We start from the raw sequence: 23429 nt of genomic DNA, 5'->3' as shown, positions 1-23429 counted from the left end.
GCAGACGGTGCATCGACCTCCACGCTGCTGACTGTGTATAGGGAGGTCAACTTGATGCTGATGTTCTTTTCATTCCGCACGGATCAGCTGACAGTGTCTCAACAGCACGTCTCCTTTTATGTGCAGGCGTTCTCCGGCCCGTAGTGCCGGTTATGTAAAGTGGAACATGTTTCGCTAAGCTCGCAGGAAGTCTTAATTGACCGCATTCTCCCGGGCGCTTCACCGCAGCCCACTGCTCCTTAATAACTAAGGATGGGTTAAATGCAGAGAACTAATTTCCCCTTGGGGATTAATAAAAGTGTATATTCATTCTAACCCCAAAGCACAACCCTAACCGAAGCCCTGACCTTAAGTCCAACTACGATCAGAAATCAGTAACAAAATAAAATCTCATGGATAAATTGCCCTTAAGAGCTAGAAATTAAAAACATGTTTTATATAGTTAAGTTCAAAAAAGAAATTGTATTGAAGAAGGTGATGGTATTAGGTTTATTTTTACTTTATACTACACTGCTTATACACACATTTACAACAACATAAAAGAATAGAAATGTGTCAGGGGCGTAAAGTGTGTGTTAGGGAGGCAATGGCCCTTCGGACGCAAACATTGTCATATGCATTCATTGTGTTGCTACTGTGTTTTAATTTGTGTGTAATGATTCCTTCTGTACACATTACATCTATTGCACCTGTCCATCCTGGAGAGGGATCCTCCTCTGTTGATCTCCTGAAGGTTTCTTCCCTTTTTTCCCGTGAAAAGGTTGTTTGGGAGTTTTTCCTGATCCGATGCGAGGTTTTGGGGCAGGGATGTCTATGTGTACAGATTGTAAAGCACTCAGAGGCAAATTTGTAATTTGTGAGAATGGGCTATACAAAACTGAATTGAATGGCTCAAGACGTTAAACATAAACCACAACATACCCAGTTGGGAGTCCTTTGTAGGATGGCCCTCCCTTTCTCTTTCTCCCCTTTAGTTTGACATCTCTCTACTGCAAACTATATCAAAGGAAGACATTACCTGCTGAAGAACAATAAATACTCGAGACCTTCTTGCGATGGGCCAAATTTGTCCAGTTGGGGGGGCTCCTAGCCCATTTCCCACCTACCACGCTCAGCCCACCACACCCATCTTTGATTTCTACGATGTCAATTACAAATCTGTCAGGTGTTGTGACTGCATGTTGCATGAGTTGTCCCCCCCCCCCCCCCCCCCCAGAACCGGGTTCAAAAAGGGAAACTGGTTTTAAATTAGTAAAGAAAACACACAATGTATTCATACCTGCAAAATTGTCACCTTTTTGAAATCAAAATAGGTCATCCACATGAATAGTGTAAATCCGAAGAGTTTTTGTTTTGGGGTAGGGGGGGGGGGGGGGGTCAACTGGCTGGCTGCCGTTTATGAGATTGGAGTGAGAAACTGAGAAAATATGATGTGGTGCTCTTCGCAATAAAACATCTTTGATGGGACGTGTCGAGTCTCGGCCAATCAGCGTTAAGATGTCTACAGCGTTTGGGGGTTCGGGTTAGCTTGAATGTCAGCCCGCTACATCTACTGCTGTCACGCTGCACGGTGTATCGATACTAACAAAGTATTCGTACGTTAAAAACGATGTGATTTTGCATATTTTTAGCACCGATACTTCATTCAGGGAGCGCTCTCACAGCGAGTGCCGTTAAGTTGCGGAGCTTTTGAGACCGTCTTCGGTTTAAAGATCTTTATTTTATTTCATTACTACTGTAGATAAATATACCAGTATCGTTTTTATGGTATATATCGTAATAAATAAAGACTCACGGAACAGGCTCACGGAACAGAATCATGGAACAGACTCATGGAACAGAATCATGGAACAGATTAATGAACAGAATCATGGAACAGACTCATGGAACAGACTCATGGAACAGAATCATGGAACAGGCTCAAAGCTCAGCAGAGCACACGAGTCAAAAACAATGAAGTTGGGTCATGAATGGCTTTAACCATATATAATTACAATGTAAAGTTGTTAGTACTATTATTTGGGCACAATCACTGAATTATTCAGAGGACCTTTTTTCTTGAAATGTTTGTTAATATTATTTTTGGTGGTCATTTGTGGCCATCACAATCAAAAGACCATAGTTATAAAAGCTTGGATGTGGTTTTAACGGTTCTGCTATCGGTGCTTTCGAAGTTACGGAGTGAGATGTCCTAATCTCAAACCTCCTCTTTATGTCTCTGTGGCCATCTTTGCACACACAAACAAACAAACAAACAAACACACACACAGACACACACATATCTCATTCCATCAGCCCATTTGTGCCGGTTGTGTTTTACCAATACCCTCAGCATCGCTTTGTTTAGGGTACAAACATGAGTAGAATCCTCCTGGTATCAGGATCTGAATGGTGATTAAATTGCCATTAGGTTTGAAGTAGACGTGTTTCTACTCAAAGCACCATAAGGACGTGGGGATGAATGTGAGAGTTGACACTCAAAGCAGAGGTGGGACGTGTGACCTCCAGAGGATATTCCCCTCGGTTTGCCGTAGGACACATGACCAGTAGACTTTATGGATCAGGAAAAAATAAGAAATTGGGTCCCGACATTCATAAAAAAAATGTTTTGGGGTTGAATTGGAATGATATTCATTCAAGACATCCATGTTGCTCTGAGAATGAATTGGAATAATTTTAACGATCCATTGGCCTTTTACTCTAGCGCCATCATCGTGTCAAAATGTGTATTTGTGCATAATTGTCACAATACCTACTTGTCTGCGAAACAAAACTCACACACATTAATGCCCAAACATTTGCCAAACAACCCTTTGTGTAGCATGAATGAGCAAATCCTTATTGGTTTGACTTTTTACAATTGTATCCCAGTTGCCACACAACAATGTGATACCACATACACACATATTTGATTGCTTTCTGGGAGGAATTGATAGGGAGATTTTGTTTAAATATATACCAAATATGTTGAGAAAATCTAAAAAGCTTGTATGTATTCACAGGCAGACCACAGTTTGTCAGAATGGGCCGTGTGCTGTCTGGAACGGTGGTCAGTGATGTTGGAGCCACACAGGGAACTGTTCTGTCTCCCTTCCTCTTCACCCTGTACACCAGTGACTTCCAGTACAACACGGAGTCATGCCATCTGCAGAAGTACTCTGATGACTCTGCAGTGGTCGGGTGTATTAGGGATGGACGGGAGGAGGAGTACAGGGCAGTGGTGAGTGACTTTGTAAAGTGGGCCGATGAGAACCACCTGCGGCTGAACGTGGCCAAGACCAGAGAGATGGTGGTGGACTTCAGGAGGAAGGCGACAGCTCCTACACCTCTGAGTGTCCTGGGAGTGGACGTGGACATGGTGGAGGAGTACAAGTACCTGGGCGTCTCCATCGACAGCCGACTGAACTGGAAGGCCAACATCAACACTGTGTACAAGAAGGCAGATGAGTCGACTCTTTTTCCTGAGAAAGCTTGATCCTTCATCGTGTGCAGCAAGATGCTGGAGTTATTCTACCAGTCGGTTGTGGCCAGTGTGCTGCACTTCGCCATTGTCTGCTGGGGAGCAGCATCGAGCCGGTGACACCAGCCGTCTCAACAAACTGGTTAGGAAGGCTGGCTCCATCATCGGCTGCCAGCTGGAGCACCTGGAACAGGTGGTGGAGAGGAGGACGTTGAAGAAACTTGTGTCCATATTGGACAACCCGGACCACCCTCTCCACCACCTCCTACAGGGACAGAGGAGTACTTTCTCCAGACGTCTCCTCACGCTCCGCTGCCACAAGGACAGATACAGGAGAACATTCCTGCCGACGGCTATGAGGCTCTACAACAGATCACCTCTTGCCAGATCCTAGTGCAATAACTGCAATAATAACTTCATATCCACACTGTTGATCTGCACTTCACACATTTCATTTACTTACACTACACACATACACACACATTTCATTTACACTACACACATACACACACTTTGCATTTTGCACACTCTGTCTATATTTAATATTTTTATATTTAATTTTATTTTACACTGCAGTCATTAGTATTGTATTGTGTATGCATATATGTTGTGTATATATACATATATATTTTATTTTATATTTTACTTTGTATACTTCTTGTATACATCTATATCTTTCACTTGTATACATCTATATCTTTCATCCCTGTATTTTATATTTTATTCTCGTGTGTTTAGTTTATTGGTGCTGCTACTGTGACGAAAAATTTCCCCTTGGGGATTAATAAAGTATATATCTATCTATCTATGTGGATTGTTTTTAATTTTTTAATATCTCACCTTTATTTAAGCAGATCCATCGAGATAAAACAAAAATATTAAACATGATTTACGAAATGGACATCATGCTGTATTGAAGAATCCTTGAAACTAGAGATTGAGAACATAAACTTATTTTTACAATGTTTACTAAGGAAATAAATCAAGAGAAAAGTAGTTGCTTCAAAACAACCAGAGGAGTCGCCCCCTGGTCGTCAGTAGAAAGATAGATGTTTTAAGACACTGACTTCACTCTGCAAAACATGAGGTTATTGCCTGCATGATACCTTTAATTAAATATACTAAATGAACATTTTGATGTTTACCACATCCAAAAATGTTAATATAAAATCCTTGTATATTTACACTTATTTGCTCTGCCCTTAGAAGACTAGTCACAAGTTCCAATAGAAGTCTAGTTAATATTTACTGAAATACCTGCCTCTTATTAATCGAGCAGGTTAATGCAAACAGGCCAGGCGTAAGCACACGATTATAAAACAACACCATCTCAATATAGACAATGATCTGCAAACAAAACCGTTTAAATTACTGGATGAAAGTGTGGGAGTGTGTGCATGTCTAGGCAAATGTGTGTTTCGTATATAGGCTATGTGAGAATGCAAACACGGCAGAGGAGAAACAAAGGAAGGGGAGGAGAAGGAGAGGAGCCGTGGGTCCAATTTCACTGGTGTGGAGCTGGAGAAGAGATGTGAGAGCACAGATATTCTATTGAGGAGAAAGAGAGCTACTGGAACGTCAGAGTAGAGGAGAGACGAAATAACATCATAAAACAGGAACACATTTTGAGTTGAAAGACTTGTATTCTGACTATTTACAGAACTAAAGCTCATTTTCCTTCTGCAATAAAGAAGCAAATCTATTCAACAATAGAGCGCTGCAGAGATTATGTTTTTTTGTAGGCCAACAAGGAAGTTATAGCATTGTATAAAACGCCAATGGGATTTATCCATTACCACCACTTTCGAATATTTCCATGTTGCAAACAAACATTTATGATAGTCACACGTTTGGTTCAGCAAGAGAATCGTCACAAAAAGCACCAATTTTATGATTTACAATAATGATAATTCAATTAAAACACAATCGGTTAGAAGAAAAAAGCTAACGTTAGGCTAGTTGTAGCTATAGTCGTCTCCTTTAGTTGTCCTGTTAGCTAACGCCTTTTTTTTGTTCGGTACTTTTTGCCGTATGTTATGTTGTAGAACACAAAGCTAAAATCTCTTAATCTCATTAACCTTATTTAAAAAATATATCCATTTCAAAATTCCCTTTTACTTTGAGACCTGGGAGCTGAAAGTGCAAATGTGCCGACTCATTTCCTAGTTTTAAGGACTCATTCCTGGTGCTCTGTGTTCTATCTCGACTATAGGGATCAAGATCTGTCATAGAGCTCAAGGCATAACGTTGAACTGCTCCGTCGGGTCAGAATTACAGGATTTGTCGTACAAATTCCTCAAGTACTCACAAAGTCCCTTCATGCTTCTTGTTGGACTAATATATGTCCTGTAATGTTCCCTCATGGATGACGTCATCAGTTCAGTCAGGTGTTGAGGACATTGTCGCTGAGGCAATCAATCTATTGGCAAAAAGTGGTTAAAGCTTGAAAGTTGATAAGATGTCTACCATAAAGATATTGTGTCACAAATTAATAGAGTAATTTTAAAGAAAGAAAACTAAAAATCTAAGTTATTAAAGAAAGGTTATATTTGAATACACTCTTGACTTTAGAATCAAATTAAGCCAAGTGTGTGTGTCTTTTGACCTCTGCATCACCACATGAATGCTTACTGAGATGTATTCTTTATGAATATGTTGCACAAAGTCTTTTAATTTGTTTTGACTGGCAACGCACTTTTTTGGACGCTTTTTTCGTGAATCCAGACTCTGAAAGCAGTCAACGCTTTCTGCTTCGACTGCATCTGTAAAAATCTTCTTTCTTCTCACAATATTATATAAACAGCAAAGAGAGTTAATTTATAACGTCGCAGAGCAAATATGAACCTGATCAGTCAGCGCTTTAAGAGTTGGCTTGTGTTTGAACACCGCCATCTAGTGCCTCCAAGAGGGAACGCACCTCCACACACACGCTTTCTGGGTAAATGAAGCGTGTAACTCACAATGGTCATGGATTAGATGAGATTCATGGTCAAGAACCAGTGTTTTCATAACACAAAGCTTCAGCTTCATCATTCGATCAGCAGTGAATCACAAATACTGACTCACATGGATGCTGTTGTTACAGAACAAATAATACGTTACTTTTACCCAAGATATGATCAATCAAGAAAAACAAGGCTACTATTATAGAGGAATTATTTTTGTAAACGTCATTTCAAAATTGAAAACATTCTTAATTTAAAAAAAAGTTTCGGGGATCTAAAAATTCATGCCTGACCGATTTTCTATTCATAATGGAAGATGGAACTCGGATTTTTGTCAATGTTCTCATTAAATACGGCGATTTAAATTCTTACCAGGTATGAAAGTCGGTTGGTGAAATTTCAACAAACTAAATTAACTATTTAAAGTTGTATAGTTAATGGGGGGAAATTATAGATGGACCTTGAGTTCTACTTGGTTGCAGTAAAATGTAGGCAAAAGAACATTTCACCCCAGTTGGGCTCACATTTTTGGTCCAAAGCAGTTGCGTATGACCTATTTTTGTTTTTGATTCAAACTTTAAAGAGAGTTGCTTTTGGTCTATAGACAGTTCTGATAAAAGCAACTTTTCGCCGATACACAGTTCATATAAAAGCAACTTTTGGTCTATGTGCTTGTGGAAGTTTGAATGTTGATAAAACCATGTTCAGTCCAGTGACCAGGATGTCTGACATCACGTAGACATCAAACGATCAATAAGATAACAACATATTGGTAGTATTGATCAAAACAAAAAAATGATTGACTATCAGCAATATTATTTTTAATATCCTTGTTTCAGAAGCTTGATTGAACCCTAGAGAAGTGACGTGTCTCGTGTCAGAGTGGGTCATCGATGCTCTGCGTGAAGTCTTCCCCGGTTTGCAGCCCGTAGTGCAGGGTGTCTTTCTGGGCGGCAGCCCAGAACATCTGCGGGCAAGAGAAGCGAGCGGCCCAGTGGCCCTGAGGGTCCACTGTCACCACTCCGCCCAGTCCACCCACTCTGGACTCCATGTAGGCCAGGCCTAAATCACTGGCAGCCTCCACCGACTGACCTGAGACCAGAGCGGGGAAGAAATAATACGGTTAGTGTTTGGGGTGAAGTGTTCATCCAGAAGTCAGTGCAATATTTAGAACAAATCACCTTCTGCAGAAACACTGAGTGTGTGTGTGTGTGTGTGTGTGCGTGTGTGTGTGTGAGTTGGTGTTACCTTGCTCCATGTGGAACAGGATGAGTCTGGCTAGAGTAACCTTCATGATGGCTTCTCCGTGGCCTGTGGACGACACTGCTCCCACCTGGTTGTCAGCATAACCTCCGCTCCCTGCACACAGTGACAATTCTTTTCCAGGATTTTTATTTTATTTTTATTTTCTCCCTTGTAGTTTGAGCTAGAAATGGAAACATGCATGTGATAAATTCGATGTCAGAAAATTAAACCTTTTGCGACACACATTTTTCCAACAGAATGCCTCCAGCCCTTCTTTTTCCAACCCAGCTGGTCAGAGGATGCAATTACACATCTGTGTCACTAGATGGGAGAGAGCATCTGCACGTGTGTGTCAGAGTGGCCACTGACTCCAGATTGTGGAATCACTCTTTTACCGTCAGCGACAGATTAGACAGGAAGCGGCCAGACTCCTCCCCTGCTGCTCGTCACTACACAACCAACGTATGCTCACTACAGCAACAGTGGGGTTATTTGTGTGGCTCTGACATCACTTCGATGAATTGGTCCGCATCAACACTGGTTTTTCAATTGGAAGCCCCCCCCCTTTTGATTGAGAAAGGAACGTGTATTTCATGCTCGCTCCACAAAGGAATCAAAGGTTGCCCCTCGCAACGGGTGTCAGCATTGTTGTGCAGCATGTTGTCCGAAACAAACACAAGACCGCACGGTTCGCTATGAACCGAGCGGGCTCTCCTGACTAACCTCACAACATTTTAATTCTTTTGGCCAAAGGCCGTCCACAAAGCTAAAAAAACACCTCCATATTGTTTCAGTAAGACTCTCTCTCTCTTTCTCTCTCTCTCTCATCCATGTATTTTCAGTGTGAGAACTGACCGATGCAGGACGTGTCGCCCACCCGTCCCTCCATCTTGTTCACCAACCCACCGGTGGAGGTTGCGCATGCCATGTTGCCCTCGCTGTCCACCGCCACTGCTCCGACCGTGCCCATCTTGCCCCTGCACAGACACACACACACGGGGACGGGAAGAAGGATTGGGAAGGTTTTTTTTCTATTTTTTGGGGAGTTTTTCCCTGATCCGATGTGAGGTCAAAGGTCAGGGATGTCGTACGTGTACAGATTTATTACATTTATAATTTGTGATATAAAGGCTATAGAAAATAAACTGAATTGAATGACTTCATTTTCGTCGAATGAACACCGAAGGTTGTGACCTGGTAACCGAGTTGTAACCGGCGAGAACCAGACGAAGAGACACCTTTGCTCGACCTTTTCTCTTTATCATCTCCATTGTTGATCCTGGAGCTCATTAGGTTCCACAAATGCCTCACTTTCTCACAAATATTCGCTCAAGAGGTTCTGAGATTTGAGGAGTGTATTTAGTTACGTCCAGGGGCTTTTTGTTTAGCCAATTAACACACACACACACACACACACACACACACACACACACACACACACACACACACACACACACACACACACACACACACACACACACACACACACACACACACACACACACACACACACCTTGATTTGGAAAACCTGCCAACCTTGAGGATGTTCCAGTCGCTTAAATAGTACTCCCCCCCCCTCCCCTTTCCAAACCCCCCAAAATTCCGACCTGCTCCGCCGTCACCAGACTAAACGAGTCACACGGGTTTCATCTCACATTTGGCTCTTCCCGGTGTCGGTGCCGGGTGCCCGGTTCTTTGTCCAGCGCATGCGGGAGTACTCGGTGACGAGGGACTCGGGGGGTACCTCGGGGACGCCCATGGACCGGGCGAACTGATTGGCCCCCTTGGCTGTCAGACACACGTGACTTGTCTGGAATAGAGCATCACAGTTCGCATCAATAAAACACGTAGAAACTAGTCACCTTTTTTTTTCTTTTTACGGATACTGCTTAAAGAAGACAAACTGCGTGTTATTTGTTGGTGTCTGTGCCGTGACCATCCCAGGCGTAAATGTACGCACCTTGTCCATCACCAGTCTTGCCAGCTGGATGGGGTTGGCTATGTTGCGCACAGCAGACACAGCGCCACTGCCAAGCGTTTTCCCATCCATGATGATGGCGTCCATCTCCACCTCCCCTCTGATATTTAGCGCCGACCCACGCCCTGGACGTTAAGAGATGGTTTGACAAAGAATATCTTGGGCACGGCGGTGACATTTGGCCGAGCCCACAAAGCCTCCAAGACGTAAAAGCATTCAAGAGTATGTGGTCTCGTTGGGTTTAGTTTAACTGTTGCATCATATGGCTATGGAGAGATTTACATTTTGAGGGAAAGGTAAAGGGCCCATTCAAGACATTTCTGTTGTTGGGAAGATTTTTGTCAAGCTTTGTAATCTTCATTTTCATTTTTGACTTTTGAGAGGTTTGCTGCAGTGTTTCTTTTTCTTCCCTCCACCAAAATGTATTTTAAATCCCATGTTAGCAAATATGAAAAGCATAACTTACATTACATTGAAAGAACCCTACCATGTTTTCTTTAGGTGTGCCTTTATGTTCAAATGTGAAGTGTAAGCCTTTATATGTTAAGCTATGTGGAAAACATTATGAAAAAAAGGGTATGTGATCTATATATATATTTTTAATCTGGCCATTGCATTAAGATATTTCTTGGATACAAGTGTTTGCATCCAAACAGTACAGTGGTACTGAACTAAAACTAGAACTCAACTCTTGGCCCCTCTTGGATCCAAAACAAAATATGACACATCAACCTTCAGCATCATCCAGTCTAAGTCTCAAGCAGCACATTAATGCCTAACCGGTAATCACAAGAGCTAACAGGCACATCACCCAGTTTACAATAAGACTATCATAAGTTAGTAACAGTGTAACATCTAAACTAGAGTATCGAGAACAAATATATGCAATCAGGAAATATGTTGGACATTTTTTGGCAACCAAAGTGTTGGACCCAATGACAGACAATATGACGATCTCTAAGAGCTACAATAAACAAACTAGAAATAAGTGTATTGGAAAGTATTATTAATATTGCAGCAAAGATGGAATGCTACCGCATGTATGTGAAACCAAACTCATGCAAATGGACCCGAAACACATGTAGAACATGTGCAAAGCATTCAGATGTTGATGCAGGGAAGAGGAAGTGACTTCACCTATATTTAAAAATGTTTTTTTTTTACATTACCTGCATTGAAATATGGGTTGTTCTCCAGCTGGCTCACGGCCTCCACCACGGCGTCCATGCTGCTGCCCCCAGCCCGGAGGACGGCGTACCCTGCGCGGGCTGCCGAGCACCCCCCCGACTTGACCTTTTCATCACGCTCCTTCGGGACTTGAGCCGATCCTCCGTGGACCACCACCACCGGAAACATGTCGATCACCTGGTTGAGGTATGAGAGTTTAAGCTTCATTTATTTTCTGCATTACTGCCAACACGTGCTCCCAACTGCCTCTGTCTAAACCATGAATAATTACATCTACCTGTCTAGTATGTGATGGTCTGTTTTTGAGCGTTTGAATTTCTTTCAAAATGATCTTGGGCGGTTATATTTGATTTCTGGCATTTTATTCAACCTTTTTCCTTTTTTTATGTTTTGATTCAATTCAATTTGGGGTGCATCAGCAGGGTCATGTCAGGAGGCATCAGACACAGCCAGGTCTAATGCACCCTATGAGACGGGAAGTCACAAAGACTCCGGGGAGGAAGAAGAGTTAGTAATGTGTGATGGAGAGATGGAAATTCATCCATAAAGAGAGAGAGAAGAGGAGACAGGTGCTCTGCAGTGTATACTAAAACGTCCCCCAGCAGCCGATAAGCCTATAGCAGCATCTCTAGGGGCTGGACCAGGTAAACCTGATTCAGCCCGAACTATAAGACTATTAAGGAGGAAAGTCTTCAGTCTACTCTTAAACAAGGTGACTGTGTCTGCCTCCCGGACTGAAGGTGGAAGCTGGTTCCATAAAAGAGGAGCTTGATAACTAAAGGCTCTGGCTCCCATTCTACTTTTTAAGATTCAAGGAACTACAAGTAGTCCCGCATTTAGTGAGCGCAGCTCTCAAGTGGGGAGATATGGTACTACAAGCTCCTTAAGATATGATGGAGCATCACCAATCAAGGCTTTGCAGGTGAGGAGAATAATTCTAAATGCGATTCTTGATTTTACAGGGAGCCAGTGCAGAGCAGTTAATACGGGATTAATGTGATCTCTTTTCTTAGTTTTAGTGAGAACACGAGCTGCAGCAACTGGATTTGTTTGCATCTTTTTGAGACAAGATGTCCCTTTTTAAATGTAACATGAAATGTAACATGAAAAAATGCAGTCCTTGAGATTTGCTTCAGATGGGGATTAAATCACAAGTTTACAGTGGTGCTGGATGCCAGGACAATGCCATCTACAGAAACCACATCACCAGATAATTGATCTCGACTTGAAGCATTGTATAACATCTGTAAATAAGCTTTCCTTGTATCAGCTAGTGAATAATCACGCACAATTCAGAGACAAACACAAGTAATACATGTCTTGTTTCGTCTCGCCCCTTATGTGTGTGCATTGAGAGTATTATCCAGAAGTAACAGTGTAACACAGATTGAAAGAGCAACCTGCTAACCACTGACCCACAGTGGCTCTTCAACAATTAGTAGATTGGGACTATATGTTTTCTTGCTTAGTGTTAATGTGCTCTTTAATTTGACTGTTTAGCTTTTGACTTTGACTCGGTCACGTTAGCCGTCCGCAATTCAATATTTAAAAACACAAAAACAGCTTGAGTGCAAGTTAAACACAGTAGCCTATAGAGTTTTTAAAATGTTTTGCTTCTGCTGAAATATCGACATTTGAGATAAAAGTGATACAGAGAAACTTCCCAGAATTAAAACGCATTTGAAAGGAGAAGGAGGGGGCGGAGCTTTCCAGAGTAACAGTGAACGTTGTCATCGCTGTTTTTTCTTCTTCTATTGACTCTGACAGTCAATTCACTTGAACACTGGATTTTCAATACTGGGGAATTAACTCTAAATATTTACATCAACACTGGGGACTATTTACTCTTACTATTGTTGTAATAACTAATATACTTTGACACTGAATTTTTAACACTGGGGAATTTACTGTGTAAAACTGTGTAGCCTAAGTAGTTTTAGGTTTTAACTTGCCTGGGTCCAGACCTTGGAATGCACCGATGCTTTTCACTGGACAGGAGGGGGTTTGAAAAGTTGCTCTATGTAAAGCTATCTATTATGTTAGAAGACAAAGGAAGGGGAGTACAACGTTCAATATTTACCTCTGAGACGTGTCATGTGTCCTTTGGACCGGAGTAAAAGCATGTGGGCCGGCATCCGCGGATACTCGGTTATGTGAGCCGCGGCTTGAAATGTAATGCACTTCTATTCACGGTGTTACGGTACGAGGGCTTGCGCGGCCTAAAAGTATGGAGATAGACCCATTTTTTCCAATAATTTCTCCACTTTCATATAAGAAGTCAAAAACAAGATATTTGTGGACATTATATAAATTAATATTATCGTAAAAATTTAAGTTAAAGAAAAAATGATATTCATAAAATTCAAATATTTGAACTTTTTTTAAAGCAGATCATTAAAAGTGTATCTAAAAATGGCACTGCTTTATTGTTAGTGATGACCTCTGCTATGCCCATGATTATTTACATGATATTAAACTTAACAGATATTAAGATAATTAAAGTTAAAGTCACCTCAAAAGAAATACTGATATTAATACTTTTCCAATATTTTAAAGCAGATTATTAAAAGTGTTAATTAATATGATACTGGTGTGTTGTTCATGATAACCATCTGTTATGCTGTTTTTTAAATGAGACTTCACTTTACAGTTTTACAGAAAATAAGAGTTAAAGTCACCGTAATAGAAATAATGATATTCTGAATTTTCCAAGACTTGAACTTTTTTTAAAGCAGATCATTCAAATTGTTTATACAAATGACACTGCTATGTGGTTCATGATGACCTCTGCTATGCCCATTATTATTTTCATGATATTTTACAGTACAGATATTGAGAAAAACTAAACAAAATAAAAACATGTTGCAGGAACGTCATGGCAGTGTAATTCTTATGTACACTTTTAATGATCTGCATTTAATAGATAATTATGAATATCAGTATTTCTCCTGTTAAACCCCACAGCCTCCACATGTGGGGGCTTAACGGGCTGATTAGACTGTCTAAAACACTATAATAAACATGAGTAAATATATTCATGTTGTACATCAAATTAAAGACGACAACTTGGGCGATAAGAATCAGCAAGCCATTTTAACACAACTCAAATACCATCTTTCAATAATCATTTCAATATCATAATCATAATTGTGTCAGCCACTTAGAACGTTTGAACTAGCGACACGTAGCTCCGTGCTATCGTAAGAAATTAGATATTATAAAGCAAGAGAACTTCACACAGATTCTAAATATTTTTTACAGAATCCTTCTGCACCAACGCATCATGGAGATATGAGCCAAAGAGCACAGCCACATTAATCGCTTCAGAGATTTAGAGCCAGCAAATGCAGTTTACCCTTGCTGATTAGAAGAAGAAAAAAACGAGTTGCTCCTCGGGATTCAAGCTGTGTTCTGTGTTTGTATTTTTCCTTTTAAAAACAAGGCGGACCTTTGGGGAACACGTCAAAGTCAGCTGTCAGGAAGTTCAATTTCAGCAAATCGGATTTCTTATTTAAAAAATGGCGACGCCTTTCTGTCTCCTATTGGCTCACAGTGCTGTCAATCTTGTATTTCTTGGTACCAATCGATTATATTGGCATTAAGGGTTCCAAAGACCTGTGGCTTTTTAAAATCCACCCTTCCCCGGCGGAGATATCTGCGTGCGCAACAGCTGCCTGTGATAGATCCAAAAACGGCTTTACGCGCAGCACACAAGCGCACAGCACCACTTTTGTTGATCGTTCTTTCATCTTTGGTTTCTGTTTTAAAGCCACAAACTGATGTATTTGGATGTATTGAACACCAACAGTAATCTACAAGTGAAATGTATATAATATGTCTGGTACATGAGAAAAGTCAAATGGCACAGATGGTGCCCAAATGTGCCCAAATGCACATTTTAGAGACCTCGCCTAAATTCTCTTGACTAAAAACTCTCCAACTATTGTTCTGCTTTATTTTTTTCTAAGCCATACTTCACATAGAGACTGTTCACAGGTTGTGTTATTATCTGGGTGATTGTAGGCCTTTGCTGTGCATCCATCCAGGAGATATTCATCCTGAAAGTGCTTTTTTTCGAGTTGAACCTGAAACTTCTATGAAAATAGAAGTTTCATCTTTATTTACTCTAAACCAGTAACATATATACCACACATCTAAACAAAAGCTCACATGTGTTGCCTTTATTATAACACCAACATTATTCAATTCAGTCATTTCGAGCAAAAACCTCAAAAATCAGGCGGGGTTCAATGTGATTTTAACTTTTATTTTAACGATAATATTATTTAATATAATGTCCAAAAATTATGTTGTTTTTGACTCTAATGTTGTTTTTGATATGTTATATTAAATTGAAGAAATTATTGCTGAAAATTGGGTCTATCTCCTTGCTTTTGGGCCGTAGGCCTACAAGCCCTCGTACCGTAACACCATAAATAAAAGTACATTTCATTTCAACTACATTGAACTAACACTACGAGCTTGCAGCTTGATTGACAGTTTACCCCGCAGCATGGTCTCCTGGTCCTCTGCATGGGACGGAACTGAATTAGCTGACGTTGTGATTAAAGTGGATGAGGCAGTTAACTATTTTTATTTGGATATGTATTAAACGAGAGGCGCATAAGGGAGCTGTATTTATATTGAACTACATAGACACAGGGGGGAAAGGATGAGTCCAAAGTCGCCAAGGAAAACGGTCATAAACGATGTTACGGTATTTTGTATCAGGCTGTCGCGGGAGAACAAGACGGTCCTCAGTGACGTACATTTCCTCGGTAATGTTACGTCACTGAGGACCGTCTGCCAATAAAACCCACTTTACGTGTAAAACGCAACAGTTATCTGCAAAATAAAACAATTCTCAGTGCACCTGCTGAACCTGAAGACATATTTGCTTTCAGCTTCAATCACACCAACATAAATACGGCGAGTCGTAAAGATGAGATCAAGCACCCTCGTTTCTGGGATATGCCACTTACAATTTCAAAATAAAATACAGACTAAAACACAGCAATCAGATTTAAGTTTGTTTTATTGGATGAAAATGAGATGAAAGAGAATGTTTGCAAATTGGTAATTAAGTAAACTATTTTTTTCTTTTCCTTTGCTGAATTTTACAATTAATATAATCCGTACACATGACATATTGCTTCTGTCCACCCAGGGAGAGGGATCCTCCTCGTTGATCCTCCTGAATGTGTCTTCCCTTTTTTCCCCATGAAAGGTTTTTTTTTCTATTCTTTAGGGAGTTTTTCCTGATCCAATGTGAGGTCAAAGGTCAGGGATGTCGTATGTGTACAGATTGTAAAGTCCTCTGAGGCAAATTCGTAATTTGTGATATTGGGCTATATAAAATAAACTAAATTGAATTGAATTGAATACAGGCCTCTTGGCTTTTACTAAGGTATTCTAAAAATAATCGTTCCCCTTTTCTTTACAAATTTTAAAATCCCTTTAAAAAAGAGGTTAACCTTTTACCATAACATGATTTAAGATGTTCAGTATTATAATAGTATTAATGATAATTGTAATTATTATAAAGAACAACTATTTCAACATCACCAAACATGTCGACTTTCCCACCCATAAAAAGGGACCTACACTTGACCTGGTCTGAACCTCCGGCATTAGCATCTCAAATCTAACCAGCATTGACCTCACCATCTCTGACCACCTGGCTATCACCCTGGACATAGACATCCCCATCTCTGACCACCTGGCTATCACCCTGGACATAGACATCCCCATCTCTGACCACCTGGCTATCACCCTGGACATTGACATCCCCATCTCTGACCACCTGGCTATCACCCTGGACATTGACATCCCATCTCTGACCACCTGGCTATCTCCCTGGACATTGACATCCCATCCCCATGTGAAGCAGAGCCGCACCATAACATTCCGGAACATCAAATCCATTCACCTCCCCTCGCTCTCCTCCTCCTCGTCTGCCATTGTCTCTGCCTCTGCTCCTATTCCGACTGCCTCCCCCACTGCCCTGGTCAATTACTATAATCATGCACTCTCCTCCTGTCTTGACCTCATCGCCCCCAAAAAATCCAAGCTTGTCTCCTTCACCCATTCCGCCCCCTGGTACACTGACCAACTCCGCCACCTGAAAGTACAGGGCCGTCGACTAGAACGCCTTTAAAAAAAAAAACCAGACTCACTGTTTACCTGGATGCCTACAAACTCCACCAACAAAAATAAAAAAATGCCCTCAAGGCCGACGTGGAACTGCTGATGTCGATGAAGGGAACCGCTCGAGCCTTCTTGAAAAGTGAGATAAATCTGAAAAAGAGTCAATAACTGAAAATGAGACATTTGCAGCTGGATGTGTGAAGTGTTTGTCACTCTCTCTGAGCATCGCTGCCCTAAATAAGAACCTCCCGTGGGTCAAAGCTGTTGAACGAGTCAACCAAGTGTATGCTTTGTTGCATGCCCGTAAAAGTCAGGAAATTAATTGTCTGCCCGTTTGGGCCTGTTATGAGACGATGATGATGGTGGCGATGATGATGATGATGAAGGGTTTGGGCTAAGCCTTTTTCGCCAACATGGCAGGCTCCAGACTCGCAGCTGCACTGCTGCTCTCAGTCCATGTTCCTCCCTTCCCCTCTGCGGCTGCTCAGTGAGCTGACCATGGTGCTGAAATAAAAAGTCAAGCTTGACTGTGAACCATACAAGCGACACTGTTGACCTGGACCTTACAGTGCAGTTTGTATCGGGGCCTGCAGGGTCCCTATAGGGTCACACAAAACGTGGCATAGTCTAGTTTTGGTACACAGGATATACATTGTATAACATTTTATTAATTTTCCAACCCAATCATGGTTGACAGAGAATGTTATGCATTTCAGACATTGGCTTTGATCAAATCTGGATTTCAGGCTAAAAATAGCTTCTAAAATTCTAAATTTAGATGAATGTGACACGATTAATTATCTAGTCTGATGCGGTTTGTTTGGTTTACATGTGTGTGTGTGTGTGTGTGAATTGTCATGTTTTCGGGGGGCCCCTCTCTCCACACGGCCCGTAATTAAAATGTTGCACGCTGACATACTGCAAATGTCACCCTATAGCCATACATGTGCACGGCTGAATGTGTGGTAAACCCCAGGCTCCATTCGGAATGTTTTTCAACATGAGGAAGTAGTGTGTGTGTTTGTGTGAGTGTGTGTGTGTGTCTGTGTGTGTGTGTGTGTGTGTGTAAGGATGGATAAGGAGGAAGGACAGAAGGAAGGAGTGGAGAGAGAGAGAAGGATGGCGGAAGGGAGTAAGGAGAAAAAAAGGGGGATGCGCGTCATCCTAACACGCAATGATTGGTGGGAGAGAGGAGGCGGAGGAGGAGGAGGGTGCAAACACTCACACTGCGACGGGTTTCATACTATACTGGGAAAGGGTTCTTCGGGCTTACATTCACAATTTCCTTCCCATTGCAGTTTAGTTTGACCTACTTGACTGTGCCTATGTCTCCATTTGTTTTTGTTTTTTTATTGATTATAGTCTCAGTCTCTTCACTTTACACTCTGCATGTTTGCTCTTGTGTTGTTCTACTAATGTTCTCTTGGTCCTCGGCCCCCTGAAATAACGGTTAACGGTTCTCTTGACAATATTTAGAGAATGAATATTGCATACAATGTTGGGTATCAAACTAATGCATTAGAAGGTGCCCCACAGCTGTTAACGGCATCTGGAACGATGCAGTCGTCAAGGAAGCAGCCTCAGGTCCTTCCCATAGGCGCCGTTAGTGCGTTAGCAGCAAGACAGGCACGGCCATGCCGAGAGCCCTGCAGAGGCTATGGATGTGCTCTGAAATTCTAAGTTAGCACCTTTAAACTAAGCCAGAATGTATTCACAATCTTATTTTCCATGCTGGATTTCTCTGTTTTCTGAATTTGTTTTTGCAAATGTTGTATACATCAAACGGAAATCTGAATATTGGATAAAACCGGGTTGAAGTTTAAAAGATTTGTATTTGAGTCAAAGGTTTTCACAGATGGGATTTTGTTTTTGTCTTTGTATTACCTTCGCATTGAAAATGCGGAAGGTTATGTTTTGATCGCCGTGTATTTATTACCTTCGCATTGAAAATGCGGAAGGTTATGTTTTGATCGCCGTGTATTTATTTATTTATTTATTACCTTCGCATTGAAAATGCGGAAGGTTATGTTTTGATCGCCGTGTATTTATTTATTTATTTGTATGCGTGTTATTCGCAAAACTCAAAAAGTATTGAACCGAATCGCATGAAATTTGGTGGGATGATTGTTTATTATCCGGGGACCAGTTGATTAGATTTTGGGATCGATCGGGTCAAAGGTCAAAGGTCATGAACAGGTCAAAATCTTTCGCAGAACTCAAAAAGTATTGATACGAATCGCATGAAATTTGGTGGGATGATTGTTTATTATCCCGGGACCAGTTGATTAGATTTTGGGATCGATCGGGTCAAAGGTCAAGGTCAAAGGTCATGAACAGGTCAAAATGTTCTTGAATCGCATGAAATTTGGTGGGATGATTGGTTATTATCCGGGACCATTTGATTAGATTTTGGGATCAATCGGGTCAAAGGTCAAGGTCAAGGTCATGGAAAGGTCAAACTCTTTTTACCATAGCACGATACATTTTGTCCAATTGGCATGCAACTAATGCCAAAATGTTCATAATTCAATGCCCAATCTTGTGATATGCGAACGTATGCGCTCTACCGAGTGCCCATTCTAGTTTATTTATTTATTTGTATGCGTGTTATTATAAAACTCAAAAAGTATTGAACCGAATCGCATGAAATTTGGTGGGATGATTGGTTTATTATCCGGGACCAGTTGATTAGATTTTAGATCGATCGGGTCAAAGGTCAAGGTCAAAGGTCATGAAGAGGTCAAAATCATTTAAGAGGAGACTCAACAGTCAGTTGAACCAATCAGATGATTTTGATCAATTTAATTTATATGAACCAGGAATGATTTATACGAAACCAGTTAAAGTCAAGAGTCAAACGGTCAAATAACATGAAATGTGCATTGGTGGATGATAACGCTATTAGGTGAAGATGACATTTGATTTTTTAAGAAAAACTTGGGGTTCAACGTATACTTTGAAGTACATGATGCGTCTCGAGGTGAATAGAGTTTAGCCAGATAGTTACCATGAAGGTTTAGTTATTAAGCTCTTCTTTTATGGAACCAGCTTCCACCTTCAGTTCGAAGCAGACCATAAACCCACCATTTGAGGAGAGAAAACACTGTTATAATTTTCATCTACTGTATTTCAGTTCGAAACCCACAAGTCAAGAGCTCAAACGGTCAAATTGTTCCGACCTGTATTGGCCTTGAGAATAACGCCACTAGGTTGCAGGTGAAAGTAAACATCGGCGGAGGCTATAGCAAAACATGTATCAGGGGCCAACGGTCTGGGGTCTATGTTCGATAGTTCGAAGGGCCAGACTTAGTTCATCAGTTGATTAGGTAAGCTCCCAGCCTGCTGATTGGCCAGCTGAAGGCCGGCAACCATAATTCCACCCTTTAAGAGTATAAAACATATGTTACAATGTATGTTAGTTGGACTTTCTCAATTCGATGCCTGAAAGATCTCCAAGCGGCAGGCGTTTGCATTCCCTGACCTGTACCTTTAAGAATAAACTCAATATTCTTGTGAAGTACGGTGTGTGCATCATCGCAACCAGGTAGTGGAGGACGCTATGTTCACTCTTATTACAGCGGCCACCGGACAAAACTTCCTGCTCAGTTGAAAACACAGCATTTGCCAGTTTTTACTGCCTCACCACTCACCCAGCTGCAGATGCTAGGACATCTAATTGCAGGGCTGAAAGCTTAGAGGAGGAGACAGAGGGCAGAGCACAAGGAGAAGGATCTCCGGCTGGACAAGCCAGGAGAAGCTGGTCCTCACAGCCCAGAGAACAACCCAGAGGAGGACTTGTTATGGACTTTGTTTGAAGATAAGTTTGTTAAAGAACCTTTTTCTCCCGGGACGTTTGGACTATGGACTTTTCTTATTTGTTGGAATGAATAAAACTTCCTGTTCATTTTAAACATTGCATTTTGCCAGTTTTTATTGCTCCTTGCTGCCCCACCCTAGACGGCAAAGGGACAGCCCGTGACGTGAGGTGTCTCGCGATCCTTTCTTCATCATAATTCCATCATCCTCCGGCTGGTGAGAAGAACAGTCTTGATAGTGAGGTCACAGCGTCACTGGGTAAACATATCGTTGGCTTCATTAACTAGCGCAATGGAGGATATATGCTGTAAGTGTAGCTGCGAGTGATTGCACCTTAAAACAACCTTTTAGTGTATGGGGGGGTATTGTTGAAATTTGATGGTGAAAGGTGTTTGGTTAAATTTAATTAGGGTGCAAAGTTGTTGCACAATAGGGGAGAGCAGTTAAAAAAGCTGAATAAGATAAAAAGAGGAAAGAGAGTTTAGAATAACTGAGGTAAAGTGCATATTTAGTAGGTGCAAAGTTAATCAATAAAAGGCCTTTATTTGCTTTCAAGTAACAAGTCGTGAAAATATTGAAACATTATTACAATAAGTTTTAACATAAATTGTAGGAACAGTTTAACAATGATTAGTTAGGGTTTTTTTTTAAAAAAATTGAGAATGAAATTTACGATGTTGATATAGAAATTAAACCTGTTTGTTTGTTCTGTCTTTGTTTATACACGATAAATGAGAGGAGACTGAAGGAGCTGCAACCAGAAGGCAGCTGGCGCGGTGCCAATTCTAGGGCGTGACCGCTGATTGACGTGTCCACTGACGTGCTGACGTCACCGATGTGCAGCTGATCAGAGGCCTGTACAAACTTATCACAAACTCCTAGAGCGAAAACCTGCATTTCTCATATTTGTGTGTTATATACCTGCTTTCATTTGTCATACTTAGGCTTATGAGAATACATATGAAGACTAAATGCACGGTAGTCAGTTTAATAAATAAATAAATTAAGAGATAAAAGGTTTGGCAACTGTTTGACACTTTAAATGAGATAAATGAAATAATCATAATGAACATCTAAATATGTTTTGCTTTGATAAAACAATTTCAATATGTGATAAAATAAGACAATAAAGTTAAGATAAAAATAGATACGATAAATAAATAAAAGTAAAACCAAGTATCAGAAAGCTATAATGGGAAGAAAGGACACTACGAATCCCAAAATGATTACACCTGTTGCTTTGGTACAGAAGAATAATCCTTTAGTGAGCAACATTGCAAAAATCTCGAAAAAATGGCATCGACGGTGGTCCAATATTGATCGACCGTGGCCAGTGGAGGGGACCCTCAACCCAGAAGTAATTAAGATAATGCAGGTACTTGTAGCCACTTACAAGGCGGATCAAAACTAAGGAAACAAGGGAAAGAAACGCAGAGAAGAGGAAAGTGGAGCTTGCTTTTCTTAAGTTATTTGAAGAAGAGGGACAAAAACTGATTACATCTGCGTCTGTAATGTATCCCAAGAAAGTCTATCCTCAGTTCCCAGTGTCCAGTCAGAAGGGGCGCCATCAGATCAGTGAAATGACCTGAAGAGGACAAGGGGGGCTGTGACCCCAAAGCCAAGTGGATGTTGGCGAGAGCAGACAAGAGAGAAGACAGCGAGGAGGAAGACGGCGATGAAGAGGACTCCCGGATGATCTTGAGTGAAGTCAGAGATTTGCAGATGAAGAAGGAAGAGTTACTGAAAAAAGGTTCCCAGCTTTCAGGCATGAGAAGTAGACTGCAATCTAATAAAGTGTCAGCACCAGGAAGCATGTTCCCAGTGGTCATCAGAGAACACGGTTTCGAATATAGACCATTACAAAGCACAGATGTCGATCATAATTGAAAAACTCCCCATTATCCAAGATGGGGCACATCCGTGGATTTCAAAACTAGATGAGCTTTTGATCGGACAACTCCCTGCGATGGGGGATATTAAGAAAATCTTGGCCAATATCGTTGGCGTTAACGTTCTGGGAGAGCTCTTACAGAAAGCTGGACTTAATCAGTACGTAGGAACCAGTGTGAATGATTCAGACTTGTTTGCTGCCAGTAGAGGTCAAATGTGCAGGGCATTGAAGGTCACGTTCCCGACGAACGTGCATCCTGATAATATAATTATCCAACCACTCGGAGAGGAAGAAAATCCAAGAGCTTTTGTTTCAAGGTCTCATCAAGTGTGGATGAATGTCACAGGCAACGACCCGGATCTGCATCGTATGGACCAGTCGATTTTGCGGACCAAAATTCTGATGGGGTTGCCCATTGCAGTAAGAAACAAGGTGAAAGAGGTGGTCGGCCTTGGAAACATGAAGAAGAGTGTGTACACAGATCATATAGCCCACCAGGTGGCGCTGTATCGGAAGAGGGGAGACGACTTGAAAGAACAGGACCGAGAGACCCTCAGGAAACTTAATCATTTACAACTGGTGAGTGATAAGGTTGAGAGTAAGCAGGCCTTGGCGATGAAGAACCAGGATCCACCAAATCAACCAGTACCACAACCTGAGCCGAGACAAACTGAGATCCAGTCGTTCTACCCACAGCCAGCCTTTGATCATGAACAGTATTGGAGTGGAAGTGAACTTGAAGGTCAATATTACACTCAC

The 23429-nt window shown here is 41.3% G+C and overlaps 1 protein-coding gene across 5 annotated transcripts; it reads right to left on the bottom strand.

Moving 5' to 3' along the window:
• Positions 1–7204: 7204 nt before the first annotated feature.
• LOC130207500 (isoaspartyl peptidase/L-asparaginase-like) lies at positions 7205–14228 on the bottom strand. Of its 5 annotated transcripts, XM_056436143.1 has the most exons (8): positions 14172–14228; positions 12897–13035; positions 10798–10993; positions 9611–9753; positions 9306–9460; positions 8506–8627; positions 7654–7782; positions 7205–7497 (listed from the first exon to the last, which is right to left on the bottom strand). In XM_056436143.1, exons 3-8 carry the CDS (start codon positions 10982–10984, stop codon positions 7283–7285), a joined length of 951 nt encoding a protein of 316 aa, XP_056292118.1. In that variant the 5' UTR covers positions 10985–10993; positions 12897–13035; positions 14172–14228; the 3' UTR covers positions 7205–7282. The 5 variants fall into 5 exon arrangements, with proteins under 5 accessions (XP_056292118.1, XP_056292117.1, XP_056292121.1 ...); XM_056436142.1 differs by lacking the exon at positions 12897–13035 and having other exon boundaries at positions 14172–14221; XM_056436146.1 differs by lacking the exon at positions 12897–13035 and having other exon boundaries at positions 7654–7764; positions 14172–14221.
• Between the last annotated feature and the right edge of the window lie 9201 nt (positions 14229–23429).

Source organism: Pseudoliparis swirei, chromosome 17, assembly GCF_029220125.1.
Source record: "Pseudoliparis swirei isolate HS2019 ecotype Mariana Trench chromosome 17, NWPU_hadal_v1, whole genome shotgun sequence".
NCBI lineage: Eukaryota > Metazoa > Chordata > Actinopteri > Perciformes > Liparidae > Pseudoliparis > Pseudoliparis swirei.
Note: the sequence above shows the minus strand (reverse complement) of the source record. Positions and strands in the feature narration are given on the sequence as shown.